The sequence below is a fragment of the Cydia amplana genome, chromosome 26 (genome assembly GCF_948474715.1).
Source record: "Cydia amplana chromosome 26, ilCydAmpl1.1, whole genome shotgun sequence".
Lineage (NCBI taxonomy): Eukaryota > Metazoa > Arthropoda > Insecta > Lepidoptera > Tortricidae > Cydia > Cydia amplana.
Genome location: NC_086094.1, coordinates 6126423 through 6139495, shown reverse-complemented (window position 1 = coordinate 6139495; position 13073 = coordinate 6126423). Strand labels below are relative to the sequence as shown.

Below are 13073 nucleotides of genomic sequence, written 5' to 3'. Positions count from 1 at the left end.
GCAGCTTCTATATAAATATCATCTTAATAATTTAATAATTACTTTGGTGTCATCCCCTTTCCTCGCCCATACTTCGCCTTCCCCGGGCCGTTTTTCTGCGTTCTTCCCTTCTTCCGTCCATAGCACCGGCTTCTATATAAATACCATCTTAATAATATATACTTACTTTAGTGTCATCCTCTTTCCTCGAAAAAGTCTTGGGTGAGACTTGAACTCACGGCCTCTGGATAGATACTCCAGCGCTCTGCCATCTGAGCCACCAAGACCTCATCCATAGCATAGAGAAATATAGTAAGACAAGAGTGCTCACTCCATACATCAGTTCAGACTATTAATTTCAGTGTCTACATCTAGCATCGAGTAGCGGAACTATCAGTACTGCAACTTGACAATATGCTAAAAGTCTTTTTGGTACTAAAACTGATGTATGGAGTGAGCACTCTATGTATTTTTTTCTCTATGTCCATAGCCAGCACATCTTTCCACCATATGGGTCAAGGGTACCCGAGCAACATCTACCGTAAAAGCGTTACACTTCTTGAACGGCTACCGGAGTTCCAAGTCATATTGGAAATTCACCAGTTACGATGCGCTACCCATACTATTTTTAATTTTGGATCCAGAGGCCGTGAGTACAAGTCTCACCCAAGACAGTAATTTTTCCACTTTTAAATTTATTCTAACCTTAATAGCATCGATCGCAGACGTTTCTGCTTTTTAAAAAATAATAAAAGATATAATATTTATAGGACATTCTTACACAGATTGACTAAGTCCCACAGAAAGCTTAAGAAGGCTTGTGTTGTGTCAGACAACGATATATACAATCTACAAATACACAAATACATAGAAAACACCCAAGACTCGGGAACAAATATCAGTGCTCATCACACAAATAAATGCCCTTACCGGGATTCGAACCCAGGACCGCGGCTTCACAGGCAGGGTCACTACCCACTAGGCCAGACCAGTCGTCATAATAAACAATCATAATTTAAATGCTTAGTTATAATCCTACTTCCTTGCCCATACTTCGCCTTCCCCGAGCCGTTTTTCTTCGTTCTTCCCTTCTTCCGTCAATAGGCAGCTTCTATATAAATATCATCTTAATAATTTAATAATTACTTTGGTGTCATCCCCTTTCCTCGCCCATACTTCGCCTTCCCCGGGCCGTTTTTCTGCGTTCTTCCCTTCTTCCGTCCATAGCACCGGCTTCTATATAAATACCATCTTAATAATATATACTTACTTTAGTGTCATCCTCTTTCCTCGCCCATACTTCGCCTTCGCCAGGCCGTTTTTCTTCGTTCTTCCCTTTTTCCGTCCACAGCACCGGCTAGAAATACCATCTTAGTAATATATACTTACTTTAGTGTCATCCTCTTTCCTCGCCCATACTTCGCCTTCCCCGGGCCGTTTTTCTTCGTTCTTCCCTTCTTCCGTCCATAGCACCGGCTTCTATATAAATACCATCTTAATAATATATACTTACTTTAGTGTCATCCTCTTTCCTCGCCCATACTTCGCCTTCCCCGGGCCGTTTTTCTGCGTTCTTCCCTTCTTCCGTCCATAGCACCGGCTTCTACATAAATACCATCTTAATAATATATACTCACTTTAGTGTCATCCTCTTTCCTCGCCCATACTTCGCCTCCCCGGGCCGTTTTTCTTCATTCTTCCCTTCTTCCGTCCATAGCACCGGCTTCTATATAAATACCATCTTAATAATATATACTTACTTTAGTGTCATCCTCTTTTCACGCCCATACTTCGCCTTCCCCGGGCCGTTTTTCTGCGTTCTTCCCTTTTTCCGTCCACAGCACCGGCTTCTACATAAATACCATCTTAATAATATATACTTACTTTAGTGTCGTCCTCTTTCCTCGCCCATACTTCGCCTTCCCCGGGCCGTTTTTCTTCGTTCTTCCCTTCTTCCGTCCACAGCACCGGCTAGAAATACCATCTTAGTAATATATACTTACTTTAGTGTCATCCTCTTTCCTCGCCCATACTTCGCCTTCCCCGGGCCGTTTTTCTTCGTTCTTCCCTTCTTCCGTCCATAGAACCGGTTTCTCCAGCTCTGCGTGCGCCTTCTCTTCCGTGTACTGGTATATTTGCTCCAGGAACTTCCAGTCGATGTCCACTTTGGTGCTGCCATCTGGGTTGTTTACTGTTCAATTTTAACAGTATTTTATACACTTGTTGCGGGCGTAGCATGGTTCCATTTTTATGGCCTGTCACTATGCCCGTCATTTTACCACTTGCATACTTGTTAGAACGTGACAGGCATGGTGACAAGCGATACAAATGCATTTTTATCATGCTGCGCGCGCAGGTAAATATCCTGACAAGATTTTATTTGGTCACGGTCACATAACTGGGAAGGAGACTCTTTGACAACAAACGTTGAGTGCCATCGAATGTCTCCGATGTAAACAAGAAGAAATGATTTCGCAATAGGGAATATTACGCGAAACTCTGCGTAGGGGGCGCCACTCCCACAATCAGTCACAATCTAAGGGTCTACCGCAAACGAGAGTCTAAATTTTGGTATCTAACTTCTCTATCACTCTTGCATATTCGAGCGATAAAGAGGCAGATAGCTGATTTCGATTTTCGCGTTGCCCAGTAGGAACTTTGTAAACAAACCGCCTTGATGTATCAATGTCATATTTTATTGTCTGTGAAAACTTGTCAAAAAACAGTTTAAGGCACAGTATGTTTTATTTACTCTATGGTTGACGAAAGGCGCTAGTGCTGCACTCTGGCGGCAAAACATTGCAGTAACACTCCCTATTATAAACCGTTTTACTACAAAAAGTATTTTTTTTGTCAACGATGCAAAAAAAATATTTTGGATACAATAAAACATTTACATCAATAAAAGGAGGAAGGATTGCGTAGAATTCCAATAAATAATGTTTTGAAATTAGGGAGCGTCCATTAATAACGTGAGGGGTTCTTGAGGATTTTTTTAGCAAATCCGTACCAGGCGTGGCTCACTCTGCTATTTCGTCGCGTCGCTACAAGTACACGCGGCCCACACTAATTTTGGTGTCTAGCCATAGTTGCCGCGCACCGCTACGGAACGGACGCCTGCTCGCGCCTGCGCCACCTAGCGGTCATATCTGTCGTAATAGACGCGTTTTGTTAGGGAGTGAATCTTCTGTACCTAGTGTTCTCCTCTTAAGTTAACTTGCATGACATACAATGTACATCTGGCCTCCCGCGATACAGGCCTAGCCTAGTGCGGGGACTCCTGGAATTTCGGCATGTCAATTTAGTTATGCACAACTCTTACCAGTAACTTGTGTTGTAACCACTGTTGTATCCTTTCCGTGCAATAAAATATATTTTTATCTTTATCTTATCTTATCTTTAGTACTATTATTTATTCACCTTTAACCGTGGGCACGACGTAATAGTTGTTGTACGTGCAGGCTTCCGGCTCGAGCGTCATGCCGCGGCGGCGCACGCGCAACACGTCCGCGAACACGAATCGCATGAACCTGCGTACGATAGAAAAACAATACAAACACAAAAATTAAAAAAATTAAGCTCTTTTATGGTTTTCCAATATTACATTCAAAACTTGTATTTCTTGGGTGAATCAACTTTTTCTTGTCATTCGTTGCCATGGTTACGCTCTCCTGGATAACTCTTTATAACCTGATTCTTAGGCATTTAAATTCACCAAACACGCTTTTTTGTGATACTTATAACAGTTATAACCCTTTCCATTGAGGCTCGTATACCATAATCAGAAGAAGGTGGTGTACAATGTCTTCTAACCATCTACTGTGCTACTATTATCTCTTGGCTAACCGCGGACAGAATAACAAGAAGAAATAGTTGATCCACCCTTTTATACCATCGTGGACGATACCTAAAAGCAAGGGGAGTGTAAAAGTTTTTGTACGAGTATACAAATTTCACACATTTAGGCGCACGGTTACACGCACCTCGCCGGAACACGTGTACACCGCGTATAACTGATGAGCCTGGTGTCGGCGTGTGCGGGAGCGACGATAACACTTCGCCAGAACGCGTGTACACCGTGTACAACTGATGAGTTGCTTCCTACGGGGACTGAGCCTGGTGTCAGCGTGGACGGCGGGAGCCACGGTCACACGCACTTCGCCAAAACACGTGTACACCGTGTACAACTGATGAGTTACTTACCTCGTGACGAGTTGCTTCCTACGCGGACTGAGCCTGGTGTCAGCGTGAACGGCGGGAGCCACGGTCACACGCACTTTGCCAGAACGCGTGTACACCGTGTACAACTGATGAGTTGCTTACCTCGTGATGAGTCGCTTCCTACGGGGACTGCATGAGCCTGGTGTCAGAGTGGACGGCGGGAGCCACGGTCACACGCACTTCGCGGGAACACGTGTACACCGTGTACAACTGATGAGTTGCTTACCTTGTGATGAGTTGCTTCCTGCGGGGACTGAGCCTGGTGTCAGCGTGGACGGCGGGAGCCACGGTCACACGCACTTTGCCAGAACGCGTGTACACCGTGTACAACTGATGAGTTGCTTACCTCGTGATGAGTCGCTTCCTACGGGGACTGCATGAGCCTGGTGTCAGAGTGGACGGCGGGAGCCACGGTCACACGCACTTCGCGGGAACACGTGTACACCGTGTACAACTGATGAGTTGCTTACCTTGTGATGAGTTGCTTCCTGCGGAGACTGAGCCTGGTGTCAGCGTGGACGGCGGGAGCCACGGTCACACGCACTTTGCCAGAACGCGTGTACACCGTGTACAACTGATGAGTTGCTTACCTCGTGATGAGTTGCTTCCTGCGAGGACTGAGCCTGGTGTCGGCGTGGACGGCGGGAGCCACGGTCACACGCACTTCGCCGGAACGCGTGTACACCGGGAACGATGGGATTTGCAATCTGCGAAACATATGCTGCTTTTAATTCTGTAGACAAGTAAATATAATAAATAAAAGAAAAATAAAAGAACATTCATTTACAAAAAGTATTTAAAAATCAATGAAAACTGAACATGATTTTCAAATCCCTACAAAATTATACCCCATACTCAACATAAGAAGGCGATTTGATATCTCGGATAAGTACTATAGTATTATTCAAACTCGATGGGTAGGGTAACAGCTGTCATCTCCATATAAATCATCATCTCTTTGTAAATAAGCTCAAGACTTACCTTTTAACCGAATGCCCATACACTCTGCAAGAGTTTATGGACAATTAATTAGTTTAATTTCCCTTATATACCTATGTATAATATTATTATGTTGCCACGCCCTTGTAGGGTCCATGCTGTACCTAATCTAAGTTAACACCTGTAATACCATGGATTGCGGTTAAATGATTATGATTATGATTATAATTTATAACCTTAAACTTATTAAGGAGCTATCGAAAAGGTTAGTAGAAGTCACCGATGACAGCAGATCTGGCAGCTTCCTCGCTCAATGAATTAGTCTAGTGGTACATCGAGGAAATGCTGCCAGCATCTACGGTACAACGGATATCTTTTAGTATTTTATTTTAAGTTTAGTATTATGTATTTTTGATTTAGCTTTTAAGTTTTATAGTTTAGTTATATTGATTAATAAATATATATAATTCTAGGTTTTAGGTTACACTAGAAGCGCCAAATCTCGCATAATTTTATTGAGATGAGTGATGACATATGTCTGTATAGTGTATAGCAGGGATGTTGCGAATATCCGCATCCGCATCTGCAACCGCGGAACTTCCGCATTATTTTCAACATCCGCATCCGCACAAAATCGATGCGGATTTCATGCGGATGCGGATGTGGAACAGGTCGGTACAGGAACGTCTTAGCATCGACGTAAGTGCTAGACTGCTAGTTAATTTAGTCATTAGCCAAAAAAGCCTATTAGAAATGAGCAGTCAAGCGTGAGTGGGACGTAATGTACGGAACCCTTGGAACGCGAGTCCGACTCGCATTTGGCCGGTTTTTTGAAATAAAAATTACTAAAATTTAATATTTGACGTTTTTTATGTACCTATCTTGACATCCGCATCCGCGTCCGCGGATGTCAAAAAATCGGCATCAGCAACATCCCTGGTGTATAGTATATTTTGCTATAGTTACCTGTCCGGTTGCTGTACTCGCATGAGCACACCGCACGCTTGTCTCGCTAACTGCGGGGCGTGCAGCCGTCTCCCTCTAGTGTTGTATCGTTCGGGCAGTGCGCACCACAGCGTGCAAGATATCGCGTATAGCACGTTGCTGCCTGTAGTTTAGTTTAGTTTAGTTTCTTTATTGGTAAAAAGTATTTTACAGGTCACACAGGTACAATTGAAATAAGATTGTTATTTACGATTCTAGATAAAAATAATACATTGGTCAAAGTTTACAAATCTCTAAATAATGAATAATGATCGTGCAATAATTGTTAATACAGTAAAATTTACATATTCTCTTTCATAAAGTCATCAACAGAATAACATGCTTGGTCTAGAAGTAGACATTTGAGTTTTTTATTGAATATTGAGTCGCTTTCTGTAAATTTAATGTCATTAGGAATTTTATGTAACAAGTATTCAGAACAAAATAAATTATTTCCTAGCCACATCTAGCGTAAGGCGTAGCGTGGGACTTTCAATCCGTAATTTTGAGTGTTGGGAAAATATCGAACTGTAAGCTTACTGGTAATTGGCTCTGTGTGTCCGTCTGCCTCTTCCGCCAGCTGCTCGTCCGTGGTGTCCACGATGGGCTCGCAGTTCGTGAACGCTCGCGCGGTCTGCAATAAGAAGCATTCCTGTAATATCCTCCTTAGACCCAGCCATACAAAAAAAACATCCAAAATTTGCCACTGAAATTTGAACCTAAATTGTAGGAAATAGAATTGATTTTGCTTTGATTGAAAATTGAACGAAACAAAGCAAAAGCGACTCTGTTCCAATTGAACAGGGTTAAAATTATCATCGAACTGAAAGGGCCTTAGGAGGATATCTCAAAGCTATACGTAGAAGAGAGGTAGGTGGGATTTTAAACCCACATTTTGTACTAACATACCCTGTCTACATTCTTATTGGTAATATTAGATATTCATATTAATTTATTTCGTTATGCACAGATACATTATTATTAGAGATGCCACGAATATTCGGCAACTATTCGGTATTCGGCCACTTTGTCGAATATTCGGTATTCGGCCGAATGTTGCCTACTATTCGGCCGAATACCGAATATCTGTTGCACCTACTTAAAAAGAAAAATTGCACAATAAAAATAACCAAAAACTATGTAGGTATATTTAGAATGTGTTCTTGGAATGTTGTTAAATACGAAGACCATTTTTTGAGCATTTGTTGGTTAAAAAGCATTTTATTTTTATTATGAGTCTGATTTGTTTGACTCTATTCATTAATTCTGTTCAACAAAAATATATCTTAGCTAACGTCATCTAACGTTGAGCTTTGTTGGCGATGAGTTTTCATAATAATTGTGACTCAAAATGTTCGCTTGTCATGCCGAATATTCGGTATTCGGCCGAGAGAGAGGCCGAATATTCGGTATTCGGCCAAGACCACTATTCGGGGCATCTCTAATTATTATTAGATTTTTTTTAATATGTAGTGTAAAAAAAAGTAGAAGGTAGGAAGGTTGTCAACAATACAGTGACCAAAAACCATTGGCAAAAAACAGTGAGACCATTTAATTCTTCTATAGTACTCGTATTTTTCAAACCCGAGGGATACGGTGACAGGAGTCATCTCCATACAATTTATAACCTTAAAGCGCCAAATCTCGCAAAATTGTATTGAGATGACATATGTCAGCGTTCCCTTCCTGTTTGAAAAATACGATACTATCAAAACTGTTTTCTTCCTTTAACAAATGAGAGCATTTTAACAAGAAGTTTTTGGCAAAAATTTCATTTTTTGGTACAAACTTTTATCGCTGAGTGTACTTTTCTTACGACAGACAACTAATACTCATCGAGACAATTCTAAAAACCCCTAACACAATTATGTTGCGTTGTTTCATCACAAAGTTCCTATGGCCACCTCCTGTCTCCATCATCAGATCAGCTCGATGGTACCATAATATTGCATTGTCACCCGACTTACATGTGTATGCAAAATTTCAGCTCAATCGGAAACCGGGAAGTGGATCAAATTTAACTTGCAAGATTTGATTAGACCGACAACGGGACAGGTGAAAGTAAATAAAAGCTGAACACAGACAAACAACAAGACAAACAAGAAGATAAACAGTTTAAAATATGTCTCACGAAAGTTTAATATCGATAAATAAAAGCTTATAAAAAACGATGTAAAACAAAAAAAATAAAAGCGGCAAAGTGCGAGTCGGACTCGCCCATGAAGGGTTCCGTATTTAGGCGATTTATGACGTATAAAAAAAAACTACTTACTAGATCTCGTTCAAACCAATTTTCGGTGGAAGTTTACATGGTAATGTACATCATATATGTTTTTTAGTATTATCATTCTCTTATTTTAGAAGTTACAGGGGGGGGGGGACACACATTTTACCACTTTGGAAGTGTCTCTCGCGCAAACTATTCAGTTTAGAAAAAAATGATATTAGAAACCTCAATATCATTTTTGAAGACCTATCCATAGATACCCCACACGTATGGGTTTGATGAAAAAAAAATTTTTGAGTTTCAGTTCGAAGTATGGGGAACCCCAAAAATTTATTGTTTTTTTTTTTCTATTTTTGTGTGAAAATCTTAATGCGGTTCACAGAATACATCTACTTACCAAGTTTCAACAGTATAGTTCTTATAGTTTCGGAGAAAAGTGGCTGTGACATACGGACGGACAGACAGACGGACAGACGGACAGACAGACAGACAGACAGACATGACGAATCTATAAGGGTTCCATTTTTTGCCATTTGGCTACGGAACCCTAATTACCCTTTTATAATAGTATTGCCGCCTCTTCGTAGTTCCAGGCCTCGCGTCGGCCTCGGCGCAAGCTTCTAGCTCGCCCGCTTTAAAGTTCTCCTTCCCTAAAGTAAAACAACAAAATATTACAAATTAATCATTAACATTTAGCGGCAGCAACAACCCCATGTCATTAAGTTTCTTTTCTGCAAATTGAAATACATACATACATACATCACTGGCTGAGAGACCCAAAGAGGATCTTGGCCTCTGACACAAGAGAGCGCCACTCTACCCTATTCTGTGCCACTTCGCGCCAGTTGGGTATTCCAAGGGCGGACAGGTCTTTTTGGGTTTCGTCACTCCAGCGGTATCTGGGACGTCCAGACGGACGTTTTCCGCCCGGGCGCCCCACATACGCTCTTCTTACAATTGAAATATTTAACTTTTTCCTTTTCTAAATTTTATAGCATTTCAGTACATATCATTTATACATCGTTCCAACCCAAAGTTCTTTTGATTTGTTTCACACTCACAACTCTCATCTTATAATTACTGTGTCACCTATTTTATTTATTTATTTTCCTGCTCGTTAATTTTTGTCTTTATTCCTTAGCCTTAAGTTAGAAGCGCTGGTGGCCTAGCGGTAAGAGCGTGCGACTTGCAATCCGGAGGTCGCGGGTTCGAACCCCGGCTCGTACCAATGAGTTTTTCGGAACTTATGTACGAAATATCATTTGATATTTACCAGTCGCTTTTCGGTGAAGGAAAACATCGTGAGGAAACTGGACTAATCCCAATACGGGCCTAGTTTACCCTCTGGGTTAGAAGATCAGATGGCAGTCGCTTTCGTAAAACTAGTGCCCACGCCAATTACTGGGATTAGTTGCCAAGCGGACCCCAGGCTCCCATGAGCAGTGGCGAAATGCCGCGACAACGCGAGGAAGATGATGATTCCTTAGCCTTAAGTTAGTTAAGTTAGGTCCCCACTGAAAATCAGCGCTGCGGTTTACCGTAGCATTACGCTGAGTGGGGGTCCTTTTTAACGTCTATCTCTTATATTTACACTACTATGTATTTAACTGGATTCTGTTTGACGTAATTAAATGTATTTTCTTTCTTTCTTCTTTCACTACACCTTATAAAACAAAGTCCCCCGCCGCGTCTGTATGTACGTATGTTCACGATAAACTCAAAAACTACTGAACTGATTTTCATTCGGTTTTCACCTATCAATAGAGTGATTCTTGAGAAAAGTTTAGGTGTATAATTTGTTAAGGTATCCACGTGCGAAGCCGGGGCGGGTCGCTAGTTATAATAATATATCAAAGGCCGACCGGTCTGGCCTAGTGGGTAGTGACTCTGGGTCCTGGTTCGAATCCCGGTAAGGGAATTTATTTGTGTAATAAGCACAGATGTGTTCCTGAGTGTTGGGTGTTTTCTATGTATCTAAGTACATATTTATACATTATATATATCGTTGTCTGAGTACCCACAACACAAGCCTTCTTGAGCTTACTGTGGGACTTAGTCAATCTGTGTAAGAATGTCCTATAATATTTACATACATACATATAATCACGCCTATTTCCCGGAGGGGTAGGCAGAGACCACGGCACAGAATAAGTAATAGTATTATCATACAGAACGGACACGCACCGCCCCGCCCCGACTCGGATTACCTCGCCCGCGACAGGCCGCGACATGAATGTGTGCGTAAGTCGCTCTACTGAGATTCCGTCAGGATTCCGTCAGAAACTCAATGACGCGTGTACAGACGTGCCGCGCACACATATAAACGCAATCATTTTTAGGGTTCCGTACCCAAAGGTAAAAACGGGACCCTATTACTAAGACTCCGCTGTCCGTCCGTCCGTCCGTCCGTCCGTCCGTCCGTCCGTCCGTCCGTCCGTCCGTCCGTCCGTCCGTCCGTCTGTCACCAGGCTGTATCTCACGAACAGTGATAGCTAGACAGTTGAAATTTTCACAGATGATGTATTTCTGTTGCCGCTATAACAACAAATACTAAAAACAGAATAAAATAAAGATTTAAGTGGGGCTCCCATACAACAAACGTGATTTTTGACCGAAGTTAAGCAACGTCGGGCGGGGTCAGTACTTGGATGGGTGACCGTTTTTTTGCTTGTTTTGCTCTATTTTTTGTTGATGGTGCGGAACCCTCCGTGCGCGAGTCCGACTCGCACTTGGCCGTTTTTTGATGTATGGCGTGTCCGCCCTGTGACCACGGATTTCCGTTTGCTACGACCCTGACATACCTCTTTCGCTTCCGTTACTTTCATAACATTCCTCATACACGCTCGCCGGTTTAGGGTGCTCTTGACCTGGCCTTTCTTCAGGATTTCCCCGATCTGATCAGAGAAAGTCCGAGGTCTGCCCTTTCCAACTCCCTATCATCTTCCTCGCGTTGTCCCGGCATTTTGCCACGGCTCATGGGAGCCTGGGGTCCGCTTGACAACTAATCCCAGTAATTGGCGTGGGCACTAGTTTTTACGAAAGCGACTGCCATCTGACCTTCCAACCCAGGGGGTAAACTAGGCCCTTATTGGGATTAGTCCGGTTTCCTCGCGATGTTTTCCTTCACCGAAAAGCGACTGGTAAATATCAAATGATATTTCGTACATAAGTTCCGAAAAACTCATTGGTACGAGCCTGGGTTTGAACCCGCAACCTCCGGATTGCAAGTCGCACGCTCTTACCGCTAGGCCACCAGCGCTTCTTCATCAGCGCCCTTCCAAGTATTAAAAAAGGCCGCTAAAATGTAATTACCTATAGGCATAAGATGATCGTCTAGCTCGCCAGACTTGTGCAGTATCCTACACGCTTGCAACGCGGCCATTCTTCGGGCCAGCACTCGCGTCGGCATCGGGTGACCCTATAATAAGAACAAATATTATAACAAGATAACCTATAACAAGAAGAAACGCAAATAGTACCTAGATCGTTCGAAAACAAACTAAAGGCAAAGTTGATTACGGATGCACTATAGGTACTCTGCAAATGATTTTTTTCTGCCATCTGGAACCACCTGATTACTTGCCAAAGCCCAATATTATTATAAGGTATAATGATTATATAAAAAAGATAATGAAAATCTAATTTTTAAATTGAATAGATAACAATAATAAAAATTTAAATAGATTATAATTCGCATTAAAAGTATTAAGGTATTAAGATATGTAAGTTGACTGAGATTAATTGATTGATTGATTAACACGACGCACTAGTGATTAGATCGTGAGGTACTAAAGGCGACAACCATAGGTTGGAGCGAGAAACAGCAATCGGACCTTTCGTTCCCACCTATGCTCGCTGTCGCCGTCGCCAGTCACGCAATGTCTAATATAGCGGTTATAGTGATACTGACCACGATGTTGTACTTGACGGGGCAGTTGAGCGGCAGTCGCAGAGTGCACACCCACGCTGACTGCGCGCCCGAGGCGGTGCGTATGTGGACTCGCTCGGTACGATATGAGGGGGCGGGGCGGGTGAGTGTAGCGGTTATAGTGAATCTCACTGATATAGCGGTTATAGTGACATTGACCACGATGTTGTACTTGACGGGGCAGTTGAGCGGCAGTCGCAGAGTGCACACCCACGCTGGCTGCGCGCCCGAGGCGGTGCGTATGTGAACTCACTCGGTGCGGTATGAGGGGGCGAGGCGGGTGACTGGAGCGGTTATAGTGAATCTGACTGATATAGCGGTTATAGTGACACTGACCACGATGTTGTACTTGACGGGGCAGTTGAGCGGCAGTCGCAGAGTGCACACCCACGCTGGCTGCGCGCCCGAGGCGGTGCGTATGTGGACTCGCTCGGTGCGGTATGAGGGGGCGGGGCGGGTGAGTGGAGCGGTTATAGTGAATCTGACTGATATAGCGGTTATAGTGACACTGACCACGATGTTGTACTTGACGGGGCAGTTGAGCGGCAGTCGCAGAGTGCACACCCACGCTGGCTGCGCGCCCGAGGCGGTGCGTATGTGGACTCGCTCGGTGCGATATGAGGGGGCGAGGCGGGTGACTGGAGCGGTTATAGTGAATCTCACTGATATAGCGGTTATAGTGACACTGACCACGATGTTGTACTTGACGGGGCAGTTGAGCGGCAGTCGCAGAGTGCACACCCACGCTGGCTGCGCGCCCGAGGCGGTGCGTATGTGGACTCGCTCGGTGCGATA

General features: G+C 43.3%; 1 protein-coding gene across 1 annotated transcript in view; it reads right to left on the bottom strand.

Annotated features, from left to right (window-relative positions):
- LOC134660270 (endoribonuclease Dcr-1) overlaps nucleotides 1–13073 on the bottom strand; it is a 72176-nt gene that overhangs the window by 39390 nt on the left and 19713 nt on the right. The window contains exons 15-21 of the mRNA XM_063516014.1: nucleotides 11663–11768; nucleotides 8906–9000; nucleotides 6664–6757; nucleotides 6106–6247; nucleotides 4791–4907; nucleotides 3400–3509; nucleotides 1983–2170 (exon numbers count right to left, since the gene is read on the bottom strand). Coding sequence (XP_063372084.1) covers nucleotides 1983–2170; nucleotides 3400–3509; nucleotides 4791–4907; nucleotides 6106–6247; nucleotides 6664–6757; nucleotides 8906–9000; nucleotides 11663–11768 — 852 coding nt within the window. The remainder of the gene's footprint in view (nucleotides 1–1982; nucleotides 2171–3399; nucleotides 3510–4790; nucleotides 4908–6105; nucleotides 6248–6663; nucleotides 6758–8905; nucleotides 9001–11662; nucleotides 11769–13073) is intronic.